This window comes from Macaca fascicularis, chromosome 16 (assembly GCF_037993035.2).
Source record: "Macaca fascicularis isolate 582-1 chromosome 16, T2T-MFA8v1.1".
Classification (NCBI taxonomy): Eukaryota; Metazoa; Chordata; class Mammalia; order Primates; family Cercopithecidae; genus Macaca; species Macaca fascicularis.
This window is the reverse complement of record NC_088390.1, coordinates 8,943,219-8,966,284: the sequence shown is the minus strand read 5'-3', so window position 1 is coordinate 8,966,284 and position 23,066 is coordinate 8,943,219. Positions and strand designations below refer to the sequence as shown.

The window sequence follows — 23,066 nt, the reverse complement described above, 5'->3', positions numbered from 1 at the left end:
GGGCGCGGTGGCTCAAGCCTGTAATCCCAGCACTTTGGGAGGCCGAGACGGGCGGATCACAAGGTCAGGAGATCGAGACCATCCTGGCTAACCCGGTGAAACCCCGTCTCTACTAAAAAATACAAAAAACTAGCCGGGCGAGGTAGCGGGCGCCTGTAGTCCCAGCTACTGGGGAGGCTGAGGCCGGAGAATGGCGTAAAACCAGAAGGTGGAGCTTGCAGTGAGCTGAGATCCGGCCACTGCACTCCAGCCTGGGCGACAGAGCGAGACTCCGTCTCAAAAAAAAAAAAAAAAAAAAAAAAAGAAGATGCACTCTGACTTGGCACCCTCTCCTCTGGGCAGAGGCAGCCCCATGCCACGAGGAATTGCATGTCCCTTTTGCCCCAGAGCACACCGCACAGCACCACGTGGCTGCCCAGCTCCCCCCGAAAACTGGTCACTTGGCTTCAAGTCACCTTGCTGAAAATAGGATCCTCATTTGAGTAATCTTGCATCCACTCAGCTGTCTCATAGGAAAAAAATGTTTTTGTAAAAATTAAGTAAATTTAGTTTTAAAGAATTAAGTTCCATTTTGAAAAGATCTTTGAAAACAACAGCTGAAAAATGCTCAGCAGTGAACCCCACGCTTTCCCTGGGAACCTGGGTCCTGGAGCTGCTGCTTCTGTCCTGGCCTCCTGTAGTCACCTCCTCAAGCTCTGCCTGGGCTTGAGGAGGCCCTGGCCTCAGCAGAGCTGAGCACCAGCAGGCACGAGGTGGGTGGCTGTGCCGTGGCATGCTGCCCACCCCCAGGTACCATAGCCGGTCCCCTGTGTCCCCAGCACCGTGCTGTTGCTGAACCCAGTAGAAGTGCAGGCCGAGTTCCTCGCTGTAGCCAATAAGCTGAGCACCCCCGGACACTCGCCTCACAGTGCCTACACCACCCTGCTCCTGCATGCCTTCCAGGCCACCTTTGGGGCCCACTGTGACGTCCCGGGCCTGCACTGCAGGCTGCAGGTATGTACCTGGGGCCTGGGGCTCTGGTGGAGTACCTCTCCGAAGAGGTAGCGCCCTCTCCCTGCTTCATCTCAGCCACGGTCTCCAGGGTACGCTAGTCTCCGGCGCCCCAGGTGACACGGCAGGGTGGTGGCTGGAGGGCGGGCCTCGTAGAGGGGGTTTCTGGTGCGCTGGATCCTGACCAGTGGGGTGGCAGCCTGGGCAGTGGGGCCGGGTGCTGATAACTGGTGCCTCAGAAGATGGCATGTGCCATAAGAACAAGAATGAGCTTCGGGTTGAAGACCTGGCCTCTAGGCCTGGCTCTGTCACAGGTCAGCTGTGTCACCCCACACAGCTTCTTCCCCTCTCTGGGGCACAGTGAGGAGCGCTGAAGTCCCTCCTGACTGCACTGCCCCATGGCTCTGGTCCTTTCTATCCTGACCATTTCCTGAGAATGGAAGGGCAGGGGGAGGCCTGGCTGCCTGGCCAGCTGTGGGTACGAGATGGGTGATGAGGCTGGGAGGGGACAGATCCCTGCCTGCCTCAGTAAGAAGCTAGGAACTGGAACAGGTGGACAGCTAGCTCACGGTCCAGGAGCAATGCCCATCTCCTCCTGGGGTTTCAGGCCAAGACCCTGGCAGAGCTTGAGGACATCTTCACGGAGACCGCAGAGGCACAGGAGCTGGCATCTGGCATCGGAGATGCTGCAGAGGCCCGGCGGTGGCTCAGGACCAAGCTGCAGGCGGTGGGAGAAAAAGCTGGCTTCCCTGGGGTGTTAGGTGAGGCTCTTGGGAGAGTGAGGTTCTCCCACATTCCCCATGGCCTATTCTAGGTCCCAAGGTGCACGGTCCAGGTGGGCCTGGCGGCTCTGCTCCACACAGTCACTCAGGGACTCAGCTTTTTCAGTTATCTCACTGCTCCGTCATCCCCTGGGGTGTCTGTCATTCCTATCTATAGGGGCAGGGGTGGGGGTGCCATCATGATGGCAGCTTGCGGGAAGAGGAAAAGAGAGTGCTTATGAGGGCAAAGCCTGGGCTTTTCTGTTGAAAGTGATGCAGAAGCTGGGCACGTCACTTCCGCACATGTTCCTTTGAGCCCGCCTTGGTCACGTGGCCACATCTTGCCCCAAAGGATCCTGGGAAACATCCTCTCTGCAACTCTATTACCCTAGAAGGGAGCACAGATTTTGAGGAGCCGTTCTCATTCCCTGTTACAATATTCCTCATAAAAACCTTCTGGACTAGTACCATTATTCTCCCATGGGCACATTGTAAAATGAGGCTCAGAGGTTGTGGCTTGGCCACGTTCGCACAGCTCATAAAGGGCATGCCTTGAAAGAAGGGCCCTCTGGCTGGGAGCCCGCACCCTGGCTCTAACTCAGCCTCAGCCTATCCAGCTATGCATCCTTGTGCCGATGCTGTCCCATCTCTGGTCTCTTCTCCAAGGCAAGGGGACTGGACTGGCCAATCTCCAAGGCCTCTTCCCAGCCCTCTTCTCCTATCCTCCCTGTTCTTACAGACACTGCAAAACCAGGGAAGCTCCATACCATCCCCATCCCTGTTGCCCGGTGTTACACCTACAGCTGGAACCAGGACAGCTTTGGTAAGGAGCCGGGGCCCTGGTGACACCCATGCCCCACACTGCCTGAGCTGTCTTTCTGGTCCTGGGTCCGTGCAGCTCCCACCCCGTCCCCAAAGCTCTCCCATCTGAGCAGGCTCCAAGCAGAGCAAGGGGCAGTGCTAGGAGTCCTGGGCTGGCCCTGAGTCCTTCTGCTCCAAAGGGAATATGGAAGGGGATTTGGGGGCCCAGACACCCAGACAGTGCTGGCCTTGCTTCCCTGCAGACATCCTGCAGGAAATCCTGCTCAAGGAACAGGAGCTGCTCCAGCCGGGGATCCTGGCAGATGATGAAGAGGAGGAGGAGGAAGAGGAGGAGGAGGAGGAGGAGGACTTGGAAACGGATGGGCATTGTGCCGAGAGAGACTCCCTGCTCTCCACCAGCTCTTTGGCGTCCCACGACTCCACCCTGTCCCTCACATCCTCCCAGGCCTCAGGGCCGGCCCTCTCGCGCCATCTGCTGACTTCCTTTGTCTCAGGCCTCTCGGATGGCATGGACAGCGGCTACGTGGAGGACAGCGAGGAGAGCTCCTCCGAGTGGCCCAGGAGGCGCGGCAGCCAGGAACGCCGGGGCCACCGCAGGCCTGGGCAGAAGTTCATCAGGATCTATAAACTCTTCAAGAGCACTAGCCAGCTGGTACTGCGGAGGGACTCTCGGAGCCTGGAGGGCAACTCGGACACGGCCCTGCCCCTGCGGCGGGCAGGGAGCCTCTGTAGCCCCCTGGATGATCCAGTATCGCCCCCTTCCCGGGCCCAGCGCTCCCGCTCCCTGCCCCAGCCCAAACTCAGTACCCAGCTGCCCAGCTGGCTTCTAGCCCCCGCTTCACGTCACCAGCGCCGCCGCCCCTTCCTGAGTGGAGATGAGGATCCCAAGGCCTCCACGCTACGTGTTGTGGTCTTTGGCTCCGATCGGATTTCAGGGAAGGTGGCCCGGGCATACAGCAACCTTCGGTAAGAGCCATAACAGGAGGCATCGCTCTGCCCTGGGTAACAGCGTTGTTCTGCTGGTGGAATCTGGGGCCTGAGGCTTAGGCCCCAGAGGAACCAAAAGTTCCCTTATTTATTTATTTATTTATTTATTTATTTAGATTACTATTATTTTGAGACAGAGTCTTGCTCTGTTGCCCGGGCTGGAGTGCAGTGGCATGATCTCAGCTCACTGTAGCCTGTGGCTCTCCGGTTCAAGCGATTCTCGTGCCTCAGCCTCCCAAGAAGCTGGGATTACAGGTGCACGCCACCACACCTAATTTTTTTTTTTCTTAGTAGAGATGGGGTTTCCCCATGTTGGCCAGGCTGGTCTTGAACTCCTGGCCTCAGGTGATCCACCCACCTCGGCCTCCCAAAGTGCTGGGATTACAGGCGTGAGCCACCATGCCCGGCCCCCTTCTCACTATCTTCTTCTTGCCAGGCGGCTGGAGAACAATCGCCCACTCCTCACACGGTTCTTCAAACTTCAGTTCTTCTATGTGCCTGTGAAGCGAAGTCACGGGACCAGCCCTGGTGCCTGTCCACCCCCTCGGAGCCAGACGCCCTCACCCCCGACAGACTCCCCTAGGCACGCCAGCCCTGGAGTACGTCCCCAGCCTGGACCAGTGGGGTGGTAATGTAGAGATCCGGCTACCTGAAGGAAGCCGATTGGAAGTCATGAAAAGCAATCCCCTGTGTTGACAGGGCACCTGCCCCTGCGTGGCCCTCACTCCCTGCACTTGGACGTGACATTTTGCCATATGACAAAGACTGAAAGTTGTCATACTTCCCCAAGGGCAGGGAGAAGCTCAGCTTGGGGCTGCAGGTGCCATCCAAGGCCCTGGAGCTAGGATGGGCAGGCCTCCTGGGGAGCTGGGAATGACTCTTGTCCCTCGCCCTAGGAGCTGGGCACCACCCCATGGGAGGAGAGCACCAATGACATCTCCCACTACCTCGGCATGCTGGACCCCTGGTATGAGCGCAATGTGCTAGGCCTCATGCACCTGCCCCCTGAAGTTCTGTGCCAGGTAAGTGGCCCCTGGGGTTGTGGAACAGGGCCCACTGGCCGCAGTCACCCAGCCTCACTTAGAAGGCCCTGGATTTGGGGAATCCAGCTTGAGGCCCCCATGGAGGACCTGGGCCCTCTTGGAAAAGATCTGGGAGTGTGAGTGAGAAGCAGGACTGAGCCTGAACTCAGGACACTGAGGGCAAGAGCTGGGGTCACTGCAGTGATGGAGGAGGGGCCTCAGAAGGGTCCAGGGGACCTCAGATTTCAGCCCCCTTCCTCAACTCCCGCCCTTGTCTGGCTAAGCCAGAAGCCTCCCCCGAGGCCGGTGGGTCAGGTGAGGGGCGTGGAGGCTGGGCACCGGCCCTCCCCTGCTTCCTGCTTCCACCTCACCAGCTCCCCCTGGCTGGCTGCCTCTATGTCTCTCTTCTATCTTCCTCCCTAATTCTTGCTCCTTCTTGCCATCTATCCACCCACCCATATGAATTGGCTGCCCCTTCCCTCTGGTCACAGCAGTCCCTGAAGGCTGAAGCCCAGGCCCTGGAGGGCTCCCCCACCCAGCTGCCCATCCTGGCCGACATGCTACTCTACTACTGCCGCTTTGCCGCCAGACCGGTGCTGCTGCAAGTCTATCAGACGGAGGTAAGGCCTTCCTGACCCGCACCGTCTCTCCCCCACCTGCCGGGCCTGCAAGTCCCCAGCCCTGCCTTGGGACAGCCAGCAGGTCTACACTGGAGGAGCCGAATGGGCCCCTCCAGGGGGTTCACACTGATGTACATGCTCCTGCACTCTCCAGCTGACCTTCATCACTGGGGAGAAGACGACAGAGATCTTCATCCACTCCTTGGAGCTGGGTCACTCCGCTGCCACACGTGCCATCAAGGCTTCGGGTGGGTACTGCCTGAGCAGAGACAGGCGGGGAGGCGGGGCCTGGGACGCGAAATGCGGAGCTCTGGGGAGGTGGGGTTACCTGGGAGGTGGGGCCATGGGAAGGCGGGGTTGCACCGGAGGTGGGGCCATGGGAAGGCGGGGTTGCACCGGAGGTGGGGCCATGGGGGGGCGGGGTTACCTAGGAGGCGGGGCCACGGGGAGGCGGGGTTGCCCGGTAGCTGGGTCCCTGGGGAGGCAGGGTTACTGGGAGGCAGGGCCATGGGGGGCCGGGGTTACCCAGGAGGCGAGGCCATGGGGAGGCGGGGTTACCCAGGAGGCGAGGCCATGGGGAGGCGGGGTTACCCAGGAGGTGGGGCCCTGGGGAGGCGGGACCCTGGGAAGGTGTGATCACAGCGGAGATGAGGCCCTGGAGTGATGGGGTCACTGAGGAGGTGGAGGCCCCCGGAAGGTGGAGTCAGAGAGAGATGCAGGGCCTTGGTGAGACAGATCCCTACGGAGTCACGGTCAGTGTGGCAGGGGATGGGGAGGTAAGTCCCAGGGAGGCAAGGCCACTGTGTTCGTGAGGAGCCTGGGAAGCCAGAGGGAGTGAAGGGTCTGTCTGTGTGTGGCACAGGTCCTGGCAGCAAGCGGCTGGGCATCGATGACGACCGGGAGGCTGTTCCTCTAACACTACAGATTATTTACAGCAAGGTAAGACCCGGGCTGGGGCTCCTTCCCCTCCAGGATCTGCTACTGATCCTTCCTCCGCCAGAGCCTGGGCCCAGAGCTGGACTTGTGTGTTCCTGGGCCCCAGTCTTTATGCTAGAAGGCCACAGCAGGCTCCCCTGGATGCTCAGAGAAGCAGAGGGAGTGGATATCTCTGTGCTTCTTGGCCTCCAAAGCCTCTCTCCCACCATGTGCTCTGCCCTCACCTGAATGCGCTCAGCAGCAGCCCAGGGGTAGGGGTCTGCTGGGCCTGGCTACAGGGCTGGGGCTGAGAGGGGGCAAGGGAAGCCTTCCAGAGGCACTTGAGGGAGAAGCCAGGGTCTCGGGGGGGCCAATGTGCCTGGCAGGCTGCATGCAAGGTGGGATTGGCATGAGAAAGGAGTGAGGAGAGTTGTAGGGAGGTGGAGGGCTGTCGGTGACAGGCCAGAAGACGTGAGTTCTCTGAGCAGATCACATCCCAGGTTCTAGGCTGAGGGAAGCTTGGCCTCACAGGTGGGCTCCTTCCTTCTTTCCTGCCTCCTTCCCTTTCTTCCTTCGGCCATTCCAAAGATATCCTCTTAGCACCTGCCCATGCCACCTCTGTGCTGGGCAGAGGAAAAGAGGGGTTGAGCAGGGAAGCCTAGGCCTCACTTTAGCTTGTCCAGAGGAGGGAGACAGACAAGAAATGAGGAAACAAAGAAATAGCCAAGATAATTCCAGACAGTGGCAAGTGATGACAAGGCAATAAAACAGCAGATGGACGGTGGCGTTGGGGCTGCGGTGCATTTGGCAGTGAAGAAGGTGGGCAGGAGGCACCAACACTCACTGCAGCCACATGCCAGGTGCTTGCTAGACATCTTCCATGGCCCAGGCACTGTTCTAGGCCCTGGAGCCTTCCTAAGAGTGAACAAAGGACAGACATGGTCCCAGGAGACATGCTGACCCCCTGGAGTGGGCGGTAGGCATTGGTTAGATGATGCACACGATGTAAAATTACAACTGTGACACACAGATGGAGGAGAGGGACACGGGATGTTCCTAAATGGTGAACTGAACCCAGTCAGGAGAGTTAGTAGTGAAGGCTTCCTTGAGAAGGGACCTGAGTTAATATTGGAGTGAAAACCAGGAGTTAATTAGGCCGAGAAGAGAGGTGAGTGCTCTCGCGGCAACAGGAACTGCATGTGCAAAGGCCCTGTGGTGGGAGGCAATGTGAACACCTCAAAGCACTCTGAAAGAAGATACCTGGGCTGGAGCAGAGACAGCCAGCGGGAACATGATGCCGAGGTGAGGCTAAAGAAATGGGGGAACCAGCATACCAAAAGCCTTGATTGCAGTGAAAGGAGTTTTTTCTTTTTCTTTTTCTTTTTTCTTTCTTTCTTTTTTTTCTTTTTTTTCTTTTCTTTTTTTTTTCTTTCTTTTTTTTTTTTTTTTGACACAGTCTCACCCTGTTTATCAGGCTGGAGCGCAATGGTGCAATCTCAGCTCACTGCAACCTTCACCTCCCTGGTTCAAGCAATTCTCCTGCCTCAGCCTCCCGAGTAGCTGGAATTACAGGTGCCCGCCACCACACCCAGCTAATTTTTTGTATCTTTAGTAGAGACGGGGGTTTCACCATGTTGGCCAGGCTGGTGTCGAACTCCTGACCTCGTGATCCACCTGCCTTGGCCTCCCAAAGTGTTGGGATTACAGGCATGAGCCACCACCACGCCTGACCCAATGAAAGGAATTTTATCCTGGTCCTAAGAGCAGTGGATATCCATTAAGGAGGCTTACGTTTGTGACATGATCAGATCTGAGGCTTGGAAGCTCCCTCTGGCCGCTCTGTGGAGGAGAGGCTGGGAGGGTCCGCAGGTGATGCGGGAAGGCCAGTTAGGAGGCTGCTGCCATGGTCCAGAAGAGAAATGAGGGCAGCAGCCTGCACTAGGGTGGTGGTGGCGGAGCTGGGAAGGAATAGGAGACAGATGGGAGTGATGTAATCAGCAGGGCTCATGGGTGGGTTAGGAAAGGAGAGGCCAGACTCCTGGAATCGCACCTCTGTGACTGGCAGCACCGTCTTCTCAGGTGAGGACCACGGGAAGAGACCCGGGTCCAGTTGGGGAAGATCCTGAGTTTGGATCGGGTCATATTATTGAGGTGGAGAGGCCTTGAGAGGTATAAGGAGACAGTGAGAATAGGCGGCTGGCTGAACGGGCCTGACTTTGTGGTGAATACGAAGATGGGTGGACAGCTGCTGTGGAAAAAGGTCACGGAGGAGACTCCTGAAGGGGGGAAGCAGGGAATACAAAGAGCAGAGGACCAAGGGGAGAGGCTTGAACCCTTCTTCATGATGAATGGTGGGCAGAGGGCGGCGATCCAGCAAAGCAGAGAGGCACCAGCCAGAGAGGCGCTAGGGAAAGCAGGAAGGTTCCATCACGAAAGCCCAGGAGAGGCTTTCAAGGAGGGGAGAGCCGAGAACTGTAAGGTCAAGTACGCTGAGGACCAACAAGTGTTCTTGGGTTTAACAACAAGGAGATCCCTGATGACAGAGACATTCACACAAAGACTTGAAGAGGGGGTTCGGGTCTGGCTGTGCCTGAAACAGCATGTCTGTGGGCCCGTCCCTTCCTCACTCTGGGCCCAGCAGGACCACCTCTGCAGGTGCTCTCAGCTCTTGTACCTTTCAACCTGGTCACAGAGGCTAGACCAAACCAGTGATGTGAGCTCCTACCTAGAGTCATCCAGGTCCATCCAGGGTGGCACAGGGGCCCTGGTGAATAAGAGAGAGCTTTCTGGGGACATGCTGACTAGAAGCAACCCCCTGTCACTGATGGGCCTTCAAAGAGAAGGTGGCAGGCGTGGGAGCCTCTGGACTCAGAGGGTCTGGCTATGCTGCATTTGCAGGGGGCTATCAGTGGACGAAGTCGCTGGAGCAACCTGGAGAAGGTCTGTACCTCCGTGAACCTTAACAAGGCCTGCCGGAAGCAGGAGGAGCTGGGTGAGTGGGGTGGGCAGGGTGGGGTCACAGTAGGGAGGTGCTCTGAGCCTGGCCTGAGTGCCCTTGCCCTTCAGATTCCAGCATGGAGGCCCTGACGCTAAACCTGACAGAAGTAGTGAAAAGGCAGAACTCCAAATCCAAGAAGGGCTTTAACCAGGTATCAGCTTCCCTGTCCTTCCAGCCATACCCTCAAGAGACTTATTGGAGCATGCATGTGCGTATGTGTGTACGTGTGTACGTCTGTGTGCACATGTATGTGTGTGCATGTGTGCACATGTACGTCCATGTGTGTACAGACGTGTGTGTGTGTGAGAGAGAGGAGAGGTGGGGGAGGAGAGGCAGAGTGAGGGGTGTGATGTGGGGATGTTTGAGGGGTGTGGAGTGTTGTGGGGTGTTGGGGAGGTAGGGGTGCCCTGTGAGAGGATGCATGTATGTAGAAAAGTTATGGGGTGGGTGCCAGGAGAGTCCTAAGACTCTGAGACCAAAGAAAGCAGGCTCTGCATCAGGGGACCTGGGGCTGCCCCAGTGAGGGCAGCAGGCAGGGCAGAGTCTCCTCAGGGGGCACTTGATTCTTCCAGATGCTGGAGAGGAGGCAGGGGCTGATGGAGGCCTCAGGCTCCCTCCCCTGACCTGGCCATTAACCCTGGAGCGCGGTCAGGCAAACCCCTGCCCTCCCACACCCCTAGAAGCAGATGGGCAGTTCTGAGAGAAAGAACTGCCAGGGGCTGCCAGTGTTGCGCAGCCAGGGATTCGGGGCTGACCTGGACCTTCCTTCCAGATTAGCACATCGCAGATCAAAGTGGACAAGGTGCAGATCATCGGTTCCAACAGCTGCCCGTTCGCTGTGTGCCTGGACCAGGATGAGAGGAAGATCCTGCAGAGTGTAGTCAGGTAGGAAAGGGGCGTCCCAGGGAGGGGAGCAGTTTCTGCTCCCACCAACCCAGAGGCTTGGAAGGAGCTGGAGGGATGGGGGCTTGCTCTGATCCCTGGCCCCTGCCCTGCCCCACAGATGTGAGGTTTCACCCTGCTACAAGCCGGAGAAGAGCGACCTCTCCTCGCCAACCCAGAGGCCTCCCGACCTGCCGGCCCAGGCCGCGCCTGATCTCTGCTCCCTTCTCTGCCTGCCCATCATGACTTTCAGTGGAGCTCTGCCCTAGTGTGGGCCCAGCACCAGACTGGACAGAAGCCCTGGGGCAACCTCCTCTGTGAGCCCTCCGGGACAGTCCTTGTCTGTGGAGAACGGAGTGGTCCTGTGCAGAGACAGTCCCACTGTGGGTCCTGCAATGGGCAGGGTGTGGGGGTACAGGGTTTCTGGGGTCTCAGCGTTCTGGGAAAGGAACAGCTATCAGGGAGAGAAGGGCCAGACCCCATAGCCTCTCAGATTCCTCGCAGTAGAAGGAGAAGAATGGATAAATTGACCTCTGAAGTCCCTGACCATTAGCATGGTCTAGGATGCTTTCTAGAAGGAAGATCTGAGGCTCTGGTGCTCAGGGGGATGGCTTGGGCCTTTTCTCTCAACCTTGGCTGAGCCTACCCCTTACTTTGTCAAAGACTTGAGGACCCTGTATGTCTGGAGTTCAGTCCCCTCCTCTCTGGGGGCTCAGGTGACTGAAATGTGGATGAAATATTTCTCTACTTCAAGACCACCTCTCCCTCCAAACACACACACACACACACACACACACACACACACACACACACACCCCAACAATTTCTCTCTGTCAGGTTTCCTGATTCTCTGGAAGAACAGCACTAATGCTGCACCTGTCTACTCTTAGAACCCGGCACAGATTCTCTCTTGATCTCCTTTTTGGATCTGAGATTCTTGGAAGACAGTATAGGCTGAAATTCAGTAGCAGCTCCGTTCTAGCTAAATCACCAGAGGAAGTTAATTACCTTTGAGCCTCCATTTCCTCAGCACTAAAATGGAGTGGAGAGTTGGGGTGGAAATAAGACATCCTGAAAAGGTGAAATTGTCTGCAAAGCACCTAGCCCAGCGCTGAGCTCCCAGTAGGTGCTCAGTAAAGCTTAGCACCTGACTTTCTGAACACCGATTCCTCCTGTTTGGAGCCACTGGGATACTCTCACCTCCGTTGGGATGCTCCTCACTCCTTCCCAGTTCATGGCTGAGGCAGAACCCAGACTGAATGGGGAAGAGACGTTCCAGACATTCCAGAGACCTTCATCAGGGTAAGGGGTGGGCTGCTCAGGGGCCCCACCCTTCAGCCCCTTCTGTATCACATTGGCCCTCCCACTCCCATCTCAATCTTTGTGTGCAAAATCTTCCATGCCCGCAAATTCACTGGCACTCTTCTGGCACCTGGGCAAGATCCCAGAACAGAGGATGGAGTGACCGGTCTCACAGAGCTTAGTGCCCAACTCAGGGGAAATGGCACTGGTGCCTGGGACATGGTCAGCCTAGGACAGGACATGAGAGTCTAAGATTCAAAGAGAGCAGCTTGAAGTGGTTTAAGAAGCTAGAAACCAACGTGGACTAGAGAGATGGGGCAGAAGTCAAGACCAGGGTTTGGACTGACAGACGTGGAGAAAGCAGCCATGGAAGCGTGAACTGTATCGCACACAAAGTCCCTCTTCCCCTCCTCCTAACTCATTATGCCTAAAAGGTCTTACATGAAATTCCAGCCCAGAGTACTCATGACTTGAGAGATGTGGACAGAGCCAGCTTCTACCTTGCCTGGCCATTTCTCCCGTCTTTTTTTTTTTTTTTTTGACAGAGTCTCGCTCTGTCGCCCAGGCTGGAGTGCAGTGGTGCAATCTCGGCTCACTGCAAGCTCCGCCTCCTGGGTTCACGCCATTCTCCTGCCTCAGCCTCCCGAGTAGCTGGGACTACAGGTGCACGCCGCCACGCCCGGCTAATTTTTTGTATTTTTAGTAGAGATGGGGTTTTACCACATTAGCCAGGATGGTCTCAATCTCCTGACCTCGTGATCCGCCTGCCTCGGCCTCCCAAAGTCCTGGGATTACAGGCGAGAGCCACCGCGCCCGGCCTCTCCCCTGTCTTAATATCTGCTCTTGCTCTAAGCTCCAGAAGAGTGGCAGGCCATGTATCTTCAATACTTTTTTGCTGTATGGGCAGGTTGTCCTGTTACATGATCAACAGATGTCCAGGAATTAATGGGTGGAATTTAATATTTTTGTCCAATAAAACTTGATTTGTCTTATATCTAATGACCAATAGTTATTTTGCTGCATGACACCTGCTAGTTGGACAGTTTATATAGATCATTTTATTTATACCAGAAACAAGCTTTATAGGGGATTGTTTTATTTCTCCTTTTGTAATTTTCCACCCTATAGAAAATATATTTGGGTGAAAATTTTCCCCAATACTGTTCTGCTTAAGCCTCATCATACTCACCGACCCACAGAACAAAATATCCTACACCTAAGGACTCAACATTTGGGGTTTCTTGTGCCACTTCACTTGAGAAATATACACCCATATATCCATCTGTTCCCTGTACCCCAAGCCCCAGGGAGGGGATGGGCCTCAGGCTGTTGCTGTTGGTGGTGGTGGCAGAGTGGATCCCGGACCTACCATGCAGCTGAGAGCGAGGGAAGAGAGCTCAATAATGGCCCTCTGAATCTGGGACTGCCTTTAGACTTGGGTGATATGGAGGGAGAGAAGAAGTGGAGGGATGGTAGAGGACCCCTGTGGCTTGGGAAAGGTAGGTAAGTACCAGGTTCCCAGAACGCTATTCAGGATGGAGAGAGAAAGAACTGTCAGCTGGTTCAGCTCTGCATCAGCTGGCTATTGCAAACAATGAAGCACGCCTTCAATTCAGGGGACTAAGTCTCCGATCGTTTGTTCTCGCTCATGCATCTAGAGGTCATCTAGGGACCAGCTGATCTAGGTGGTTCAGGTGGTTTGACTTAGGCCCCGAGTGGTTTGGCTCCAAGCTGCAGGATGGGTGCAGACCTGCTTAGTTGGCCTCTCAGACATATTGGACCAGCCTGAGAGGCCAGCAGAGGCACGCGATGCCTCCTAGGAATGGAGCCTGGAACGGGAACAATATTCCTTCTGCCAATAATTGGCTAACACTGAGGAAGCACATCAACCCGCAGACTTAATAAACCCAGCAAATTTTACACAGGAAATTTGACACAGGAATCTCCACACAAGAAAAAAAAAAAAAACCAAAATCACATGAGAAGTGCACTTTACCTTTGATGTTCTTTCCATAACTCCAGTCTAATCAAGAGAAAAAAACATCATATAAACCCAGACTATGGGACCAGATAACCTGACCAGTACTCTCTTAGTGTCACGAAAAATAAGGAAAGACTGAGAAACAGACAAAAAGAGAAGGAGTAAACCTGAAAACTAAGCAGTGGACACTGGCTTGAATCCTAAACATTAATCCAAAAACTGGTAAAATCTCAATACAATCTGGAGTTTAGTTTTTTTTTTTCTTAAACCACACACACACACACACACACACACACACACACACCGCTTACTGTCAAACTTCGAAAGAAAAAAATGTAATGAGAAAATATTAAAGACAGAGGAAAATAATACACTTTATCTTCAAAGTAGCAACAATTAAACTGAGAACTCCCTCTTTCAACAGAAACAATGGAAGCCAGAGATGATGAAATGATGTCTTTAAAGTATGAGGGGAAAAAACAAACCTACTAACCTGGAATCATACACCCAGAACTGTCTGATAATTACTTTTTAAAAAAATCTTATAAACTGCAGCGGCCAGGTGTGGTGGCTCATACCTCTAATCCCAGCACTTTGGTAGGCCAGGCGGTGGATCACAAGGTCAGGAGATCGAGACCATCCTGGCTAACACAGTGAAACCCCGTCTCTACTAAAAATACAAAAAAAATAGCGGGGCGTGGTGGCGGGCACCTGTCGTCCCAGCAACTCGGGAGGATGAGGCAGGAGAATGGCGTGAACCCGGTAGGCAGAGCTTGCAGTGAGCTGAGATCGCGCCACTGCACTCCAGCCTGGGTGACAGAGCGAGACTCCATCTCAAAAACAAAACAAAACAAAACAAAACAAAACAAAAAACAAAAAAACTTATAAACTGCTCACAAGGGACACAGTTTAAAGATAACATCACAGAAAGGTTGAAAGCAAAAGGACGAAAAGAATCACACCATGCAAAACCAGACCAAAAAACCTGGTGTTAATACACTAATATCCAAAGATTTAACAGCAGAAGCATTATGGAAAATAAAGAGGAAGATTTCATAAAGATTAAGGAGTCCAACAAAAGGTATTACAGTTATAAAGCTATATACACCAAATAACAATGGGAAATTATATATAAATATAAATATATGTAACTATATATAAATATAAACTATATATAAATATAAATATAAAACAAAAATTGACAGAATTAGATGTCTCCATAACCACAGCGGTCAACATGCCTCTCTCAATAGCTGATAGAACACATAGACAAAAAAAATTAATAGAGATATACAAGATCTGGACAACACAATTAGCAAATTTGTTGTTATTGAAATTGATAGAACATTGTGGTGCGATCTCGGCTCACTGCAACCTCCATCTCCTGGGTTCAAACGATTCTCCTGCCTCAACCTCCCAAGTAGCTGGGACTACAGGCACCCGCCACCACACTTGGTTCATTTTAAAAATTTTTTTTAGTAGAAACGGGGTTTCACCATGTTGGCCAGGCTGGTCTCGAACTCCTGACCTCAGGTGATCCATCCACCTCGGCCTCCTAAAGTGCTGGGATTACAGGCGTGAGCCACCGCGCCCAGACAGAAGATTCTTTAAACCATACTTCACAAAAATCACTGGCCGACCTAAGAATGGATCCCCCATTGGTCAGACACATACCCTGGATACAATCACCATGATCTGTAGGCGAATCCATGGGCCAAGTGATTATAGACTAAAGGGGCTGTGAGCCAGAATGTCTCATCCAGTCCATAAGCTTTTGTAATCCGAGTCATTGAACACTGAGGAAAGGGGCCAGGGTAGGGGACTGAAACTAGAACGCTTACTGGGTCCTGCTGCTGGCAGATGAAGAGAAAGGAGGAGGCTGTCCTTTTCAGCACCCCACCCTCCTCCTCAAGGTGGCCCCTCTTCCGTGTGGTACCTCAGCATGAGCTCAGGAGCTGGCCATAAACTTGAAGACTCTCACCGCCCACTACTCAGAGTGGAATTACTCCTGCCCTAGGGGTGTTGACCTCCTAGTCTTGCCATCCCCGGAATGGGTATATTTCTCCAGCTTTGGAAGGAGATGGGTGTCTCCCTTTGCCACTTCCTGCTTCCTAAAAGGCTGGGCAGGCCTCCGTTAGGGGGACCAAAATCAAGCTGTGCACTGCGGGTCTCAGGGTGTGGGGCCGTAGAAGGGAGAGCTCTCTCGGCCCCCAGTTCCGTCATTCCTTCCTGCACCTGCTGGAACCCCTGTGGCCCCACATTTCCTCCGCTCCCTTTGCCGGATGCGGCGGGAGCACTCAACCTTGGAGTGATCCTGGCCGCCTCACAGTGTCTCCAAGCCTCAGTTCCCTGCCTGTGAAAATGACACGGTGTCTACTTTCCAGGGAGTGTGTAGGGCTTATCAGGGGATGCAATGTGAAAGGGGATGACGCTGCTGAGACTGTAGTCCAGGTAGCCTGCCCAGCCCCAGGGCTCCCTGTGAGTAGAAGCCTTACCGAGAAGGGGGCTCCTCCAGACACAATGGCTTACACCTCTTTGTTCTCCTCAGGCAGCTGGGAGCTTCCTCTAGGGGCCGGAAGGTAGTGGTCTATCACCATCTTCACACCTCTCCCTGAAGTCCCTGGCATCCCAGTCGTGTCTCCACCAGGAGAAAGGGCTCTAAGCAGAGGCAGCACAGTTTTCAGCCCCGGCAGGTCCAGGCACACCCGAGATGCTGTGTGGACCCAGCCTGCCTGGTGCCTGCCCTGGGCCTTCAGACTGCCCCTCCCTCATTGCCACACTGCCACCCACTCCAGCACCGGGAATGTTCACAGCTTCCCTGGGAAAAGGGCTCCCCCGTTTTCTTGAGGAAGAATCCACTTCCTTCTTTCCCCAAGTCTCTGAATCCTTCTCTTTCTTCCCCCAACCCTACCAGTAAAATCAGGGTAAAGGAAATGCGTGCTGGGAGAGGGTGCCATCCCCCATCCCTCTGGAGGCAAAGTGAGGCAGGTGGCAGACTCCGTCCCCAGGCGTGCCAGCTTATTTCTCTCTGTTCTGTGTGTAGGCATGCCTATGTCCTGGCTGGGACCACAGCCCCGGAGACTCTGAGTGTGGGCTCCCTGGAGACATGGCTGTGATCACAGCAGACGCATGTGTCTGCCCCTCTTTGCACAGGGGGAGTGGGAAGGAATGGCGCTTGTTCGAAGGATCTCAGCTATTTCGAGCTCAAAGGTGCAGCGTCTCAGTCATTGCCACCTGCACAGGGCATCACCTGTGAATGTCCGCGTCGAGTGAACTGAGCTATCAGCAGTCACTTTCAGCACTTACTGAGCACGTGTCAGGCGCTGCTCTGTGTGCTTTACGTGCTTATGTTAACTTGTTGGTGCCGCAACCCCATGAGCTAGGCACAATTATGCCCCCTTTTACAGGCAGGGAAACTGAGGCAGAGACAGGTAACTTGTCCAAGGTCACCGAGACAGTAAAAAGGGGAATCCAGGATTTAAGCACAGACAGGTGGGCTCCGGAGTCCCTGCGCTTAACCACTAATCTCTGCTGCTCTGTGGAACCTCTCATGTGGGTGGTGGCTAAGCTGAGGCCGTGAAAAGGATCACACAGATGTCTGAGAAGGATGGCTTCATTTCTAATGGATCGCTGGAGACGCTCTGATGGTTTCAAAATAGAAGCTGTGTTCACACACCCTCAGGAATGGTGGGAGTGGCAGGGGTGGAAAAGTTGGCGGGGGCATAGAGGAGGAGCGGAAGCTGGGGCCGGACTGGGTTGGCGGGACTCCAAGCTGGTCTGCACTGACCACTGCTGAGGGGAGGGCAGTCAGGAAGGAAGCCCTCAGTGAATGGTGAATGTCGCTCCTGGCTCCAGAGTGGACTGAAGGGGGTCCCCCGAGACCTCTGGGGAGGAGGAGGGAGGGAGCGGAGCAGCCCCCACCCCCACACACCCAAGGAAGGGGCCCTTGCAACCAGGGACCAGAGACCTTCTCTGAGCGAAACTGTAGCCAAAAGTCTCTGAGGCCAGAACAGAATCGTTTTGGGGCTGAGAAAGCTGAGGAGGGCTTTGCACACCCAATCTGCAGCCCTTCAGGTTACAGAGGAGGAAACTGAGGCCCAGAGACTGGGAGAGGCCTGCACAGGGTCACACAGAGTGAGAAGCACGTGCCAGGATGAGGGCCCAGCCAGGTGGCTTGGCTTACTTTTGGGGGTGTGTCTCAGTGTGTGTGTGTGTGTGTGTGTGTGTGTGTGAGTGAGTGCGTGTGCGGCCCTGCACATATGTGTGGAGGGCAGGCAATTTGCATAAATAATGAGAAGTTGGAGTCTTTTCGTTTTCGCACTGATCTCCTGGTTGACCCCAGCCATCTTGATTTGTTCCACTTCCTGGTGTGAGTTCATTTGGGAGAAGAAAATGGAGAGGGTGATATACATATCATGCAGATCAAGAGACTCCTAACACCTCCCCAGCTCAGCTCCGCCAGCAAAAGCGTGTCTAAGGAGGAACCTGTGGTATTAGGGGCTGAGGGAGAGGAAGCAGGGGTCCACTTGGTCTCCCTCTCAAGGCAGCCATGAGAACAGGGGAAATGAGAAGAGACCAGGCCCCACCCTTCACGGCAACCCCAAGATGTCTGCCCTCTCACACCATCCCAGAGCTGCCAGTACCAAGGAGTTTGGGAGAGGGGACAGTTGCACCTGCAAAAGAGAAGGAGGAGGTCACAAGGTTTTCTTCACCAACTAAAGGATGGCTTTCGGAAGAGGGAGTGACTGATTTTCTCTGTGTCCTTCCCATTTTGAACCCTGTAAATGTGTGACTAGTCCAAACAAAAATGTACACTTATATTTAAGGAAAGAATGCAGTTGGTCCTTATGCACTGATATGTCGTGATCTTCCAGTAAACAAAGCAAGTTGAAGAGCAGTTTCTATGGCGCTTATGTGTATAAACCATCCCAGGCGATTTACCATGGTTACCAGTGGGTGGGAGGGTAAAGAAATTGGGAATGGGGAGGAGAGAGACTCTCCTGTTTAACTCTTAGGTTCCTACAATGCTTGAGTGTTTTTATAATGGAAATATATTTATGGATTACCTAACTAGTTTTTGTTGTTGTTGTTGTTTGTTTGTTTGAGACGAAGTCTTGCTCTGTTGCCCAGGCTGGAGTGCAATGGCACAATCTTGGCTCACTGAAACCTCCGCCTCCCAGGTTCAAGTGATTATCCTGCCTCAGCCTCCCGAGTAGGTGGGATTACAGGCGCTGGCCACCATGTCCAGCTAATTTTTGTATTTTCAGTAGAGATGGGGTTTCACCACATTGGCCAGGCTGGTCTCGAACTCCTGACCTCAGGTGATCCACCTGCCTCGGCCTCCCAAAGTGCTGGGATTATAGGCATGAGCCACCATGCCTGGCCTACTTGACTAGTTTTTTAAACTTTACAGCTTAACGAAAAAAGAACATTGATGGCATTTAAAATAAAAACTTCCCCACCACCACCAAAAAGAAGAAGAATGGCTGAGAGGGTGACTGGTTGGATATGAAGCATAAATCTGCTTCTTCTATCACACCAATTAGCCCTGATTCTGCATGCACCCTGCCAAATAACACTGATGGAAGTAAAGGATGGAAGATTCCCGAAGTGTGCACTGTTCCTCCCTTTCTACAGCCACAGCAGACAGTACTAGTTGATTACAGATTTCCAGGGCAATGCTGATGCTACTGGTCCAGGCATTACCCTTAGGGAACCACTGGCTTAGAGCATAATGCTGTCCTGCCTGCCCCTGGACCGTGGGCAAGAGCTGGAGGGACTGCACCAGAGGCAGAGGTGCCCTGGAGGTGGGTACTGCCTGTGCCACTACCTTGGCCTTCTTGGACTGAGGTCAAGTGATTCAGGATTCAGGCTGGCTCAGCCTACAGATCTTCCTGGGGTCGGGTGGGAAGTCCTAAGACTGGGGGCTCCTTGGTTGGAGTCTCACCTCCACCAGGGATGTGAGCTTTTAAACTTGACCTATCTGTATAACTGTACCTGACTCATGAGGTGATTGTTTAAACGAAGCAAAATGTGTTTTCCTAACAGCTCTTTTCTGGTTTATTACCTTTCACAGATTTCTAAAAATGGGACCTGCCAACCAGAGAGCCATCTGTGTGGGTGGTGGTGATGAGTTTGGGGTAGAAAAATGAGGAGCTGGCCGGGCGTGGTGGCTCACGCCTATAATCCCAGCACTTTGGGAGGCCAAGGCGGGCGGATCACAAGGTCAGGAGATCAAGACCATCCTGGCTAACACGGTGAAACCCCGTCTCTACTAAAAATACAAAAAAATTAGTCGGGCATGGTGGCGGGCGCCTATAGTCCCAGCTACTCGGGAGACTGAGGCAGGAGAATGGTGTGAATCCGGAATGCGGAGGTTGCAGTGAACCGAGATGGGGCCACTGCACTCCAGCCTGGGCGACAGAGCAAGACTCCATCTCAAAAAAAAAAAAAAAAGAGAAAGAGAGAGAAATGGGAAGTTAAGAATTGGAATGGAATTGAAGTGTTCTAAATGCACGTCAAAGACAATTCAGGTATGTCTGTGAAAAAATCCGAGATGGAGGAACCAGCACTCGTGAGTCAGGGTCATGTGGAGAGAAGAGAGAAAGGAAAAAGCACAAAACTCCACCATATTCCAGGCTGCCCGCTCCAATGGCACGGCTTCGAGGAGGGACGTCGGGATCCTCTGAACTATCCACAGAGGATTTTTGAATAGTTTGCCAAGAGATGTGTGATGTACTCTCCCTTCATCCTCCCACATAATCTTTAGTAAAATCGACTTTGCTTATTAGTATTACATGTAAGTGGATTCCTTAGAAAACAGAAATGACAAATTCTGCTGCCTTCAATGCTGAATAATCCCAGAGCAGCTCCCCTGGTGGGCGGCACTGCAGGCGAGGACACAAGCGACCCTGGGGGCCTCCTGTTCTAAGCAAGTAATTCTTGCCTGACTCCAATACTGTGGTCCTGCAGACCTCCCCAATGCCAGTATCTGGCCCCCCTCACCCATGGCTCAGTCCACAGTGGCAAGAATATTTAATTTTGGTTTAAAGTTCTCAGTGGCTTTGTCATGGACTGGAAAATGGATGAGGATGGAATAGAAGCAGTGGTTCATCTGTAGAGAAAGTAACTTTGTAACCCCAAGGCGAGTTATGTGAACAGACTTCCAAACACCCGGGCTGAGATAGAGGAACCCGAGGAGAGGCCATTGCAGCTATGCCCAGAAGGGTTACCAGGAGTGGGGACCCTCACTTGGCAGAGGAGGGTGGCAGAGGGAGGAGGAGGAGGAGTGGCAATAGATGGTGAGCCTTCTGCTTCTGTATCTTGGGCATTGATCATTCTGGGGGGGTCTTTGCCTCCATTAGCTGACCAGGTCGTCTGAGACCTAGTACAATGAAACCAGGGAACCCTAATTTTTACAGTTCTGATGCTGATGGATCGTTTGCCTTTTGGCAGGGAAACAGGGGGCTGCTCTTGGGAGATTGGCGCAGATGAGAAACCTGGTAAGAGCACAGCCTGGAAAACTCAGATTAAGCAAATCCTAAGAACATGGTCTGGAGAGGAATGACATGGCTGGAATTGGTCAAAGGGGTAGTGCCGCCTTGCCTTGGTGATGGTAGGGACGGTGCACTGGGGGCCGTGGGGGAACTGGGTCCTTCCTATTGTCACCTCCTCCTCCCACTGTCCTTTGTTCCTGGCTGGCTATCAGCAGTGTGCACTCAAAAATGAAAGCACCCTAGCTCTTCTTTGCAAGGGACAGCTCTGGGGGCTCTCTATGGTCACCAAGCTGCCCCCTCCATGGCTACCAGAGCCAATGCAGCTGCAGAAATGGCAGCTGATGATAAGGCAGCAATGCACCCACAAGAAGTGACCTCAGCTTGTGATTTCCGATTCAGTTAAAGTCAAGGCAGATAAGGAGAGGGGCTGCCCAGGGTGGCCACACTGCCCGGGTGCTGCTGAGTCTGGAACCTGCAGGGGCTGAGTTCTTGGTCCTTTATTCTGTCCTAGGCATATTCATTTCCTTCATTCAGTCACCCATTTGCTTCACAAATAAGCCAAGCATTCTCTTAACACTCTTTCACCCTGTGATGGATGGAATAATGAACAACACCCTAGCCCCTGCTCCTTCAGAACTCACTGAGGGAGGGAGGAGGAACAAGGCAGACATGTGAGCTGAGAATATTAATACGAAGATGCGAGATAGAATGTGACTTCAGTCACATGAAGGGGACAGAAAAGAAGCAGCTGTGGGAGGAAGGCATAGCTGTAGAGTAAATGATTTACATTTCTGGACTTTTTTTCCAAATAGCTTCCTCTGCAAAATGAGGGGTCAGCATAGAACCTAGTCAAGCCCCTACAGAAAAAGATCAGTGACTTCACAGCCCCAAAGCTCTTTAGGTTGAGTTAAGTGACAAACTCCAACAGGCTTAATCCAAAAAAGAATGGAATTTATTGGATCATATACAATGAACAGTCCAAGAGTAGATTTAGCACCAGAATTTCAGGCATAGCTGGATCCAGCACTCAAACCATGCTGTCAGTAATCTGTCACTTTCTAGAGCCATTTACCCATTAGGCCCAACGGGATGACAGCACAGGATCTGTGAGTTTTTTGAAGCTCTAGAAATGTGTCAGAGACTCTCCCAAACAGTGTTTGGCTTCAAAATGTGAAAAAAAGAAAGAAAATGACAAAATAGCAAATGTGTCACCATGCAGTTGATCGACTTCCCCCAGAAGCTCTACTGTCCCTGCCCAGCACTGCTGTCTCCTAATTGCCAAGGACAGCAGATGCTTTTTCATTCTCTTCACCTGTGTCCTCTCTGCAATCATTGACATTGTTGACCATCATCTCCTCCTTGGCATTCTGTCTTCTGCCAGCGTCCCTGGCACTCCACTTTCTTCCTGCCTCTTAGGCTTGCTTTTTGTTCTTCTCTGATAAATAACAAATGACAAGGGGTGAGCCAGGAGAAGGGCTGGGAAGCGGTTCCCACAGCCTGGATCGTTAAGAGACTGCAGTACTTCTGGGAGGGGCTGGAGTGAGGGATAAAGCATGAGGTTGGAGTTTAGGGAGGGACCAGGTCAAGCAGGGTCTGGCAAGTCACAATGAGGAGTTTGGTCATTCTCTTTAAAGTAATAAGGAGCCATTGAAGGTTGTAGCAGGACTGTAACATGAAGAAATTTGTGTTTCACTCTTAGAGACCTTTGGTTGTGGGGTGAAGGACCTCAGGCTATTGTGGTGTTTCAGGAGAAAGATCATGGTAGTCAGGTGAAACAGTGACAGCCATAGGGAGGGAAGAAAGTGGAGGATTCATGAGCTATTGACAGGGCTTGGTGCAGTTTAGACGTAACAGGTGAGGGAGAGGGAGGCGTTGATGACACTGAGGTTGCTGATTCTGAGGCGGGAAACAGAGAAGTGAGCTTAGAGGGGGAAATGATGAGCTCGGTTTGTACCTGTTGAGATGGAGGTGCTTGAGGGACACCTGACTGGCCATGTCCAGGAATGGGGGATGGTTGGTGAGTCTGGAGCTTGAGAGAGAGGTCAGGGCTCCCTGCATCAATCCCTCCCCCGTCAACACCAGAGGGAGTCTCTTGGGAGGTGTCCCTCCCGTACCATAAAATTGGTCGCATTTGATCAGAATAAAGGACCTCCAGTGACCGTGGGTGACCACAGATGCTTCTTTAGAAAGCAGTTTCACAGCAGAACGCATTCTGGGAGGAGCTTCGAGGGCCACAAGGAAGGGGAAGGAAGAGGAGGGGACAGAGCTGTGAGACATCGAGCTTTCCTCT

The 23,066-nt window shown here is 53.3% G+C and overlaps 1 protein-coding gene across 2 annotated transcripts in view; it reads left to right on the top strand.

The window, feature by feature from the left end:
* PIK3R5 (phosphoinositide-3-kinase regulatory subunit 5) overlaps positions 1 to 12,293 on the top strand; it is an 87,724-nt gene extending 75,431 nt beyond the window's left edge. Inside the window, exons 7-19 of one of the 2 annotated variants that reach the window (XM_015437636.3) lie at positions 819 to 993; positions 1,598 to 1,751; positions 2,491 to 2,574; positions 2,816 to 3,539; positions 3,997 to 4,159; positions 4,457 to 4,582; positions 5,077 to 5,202; positions 5,357 to 5,450; positions 6,065 to 6,141; positions 9,016 to 9,109; positions 9,184 to 9,266; positions 9,888 to 10,000; positions 10,119 to 12,293. In XM_015437636.3, coding sequence (XP_015293122.3) covers positions 819 to 993; positions 1,598 to 1,751; positions 2,491 to 2,574; positions 2,816 to 3,539; positions 3,997 to 4,159; positions 4,457 to 4,582; positions 5,077 to 5,202; positions 5,357 to 5,450; positions 6,065 to 6,141; positions 9,016 to 9,109; positions 9,184 to 9,266; positions 9,888 to 10,000; positions 10,119 to 10,266 — 2,161 coding nt within the window. In that variant the 3' untranslated portion in view covers positions 10,267 to 12,293. Of the gene's footprint in view, positions 1 to 818; positions 994 to 1,597; positions 1,752 to 2,490; positions 2,575 to 2,815; positions 3,540 to 3,996; positions 4,160 to 4,456; positions 4,583 to 5,073; positions 5,203 to 5,356; positions 5,451 to 6,064; positions 6,142 to 9,015; positions 9,110 to 9,183; positions 9,267 to 9,887; positions 10,001 to 10,118 lie in introns of both variants that reach the window. The other variant, XM_005582876.4, reaches the window with a different exon arrangement.
* Positions 12,294 to 23,066: the final 10,773 nt, after the last annotated feature.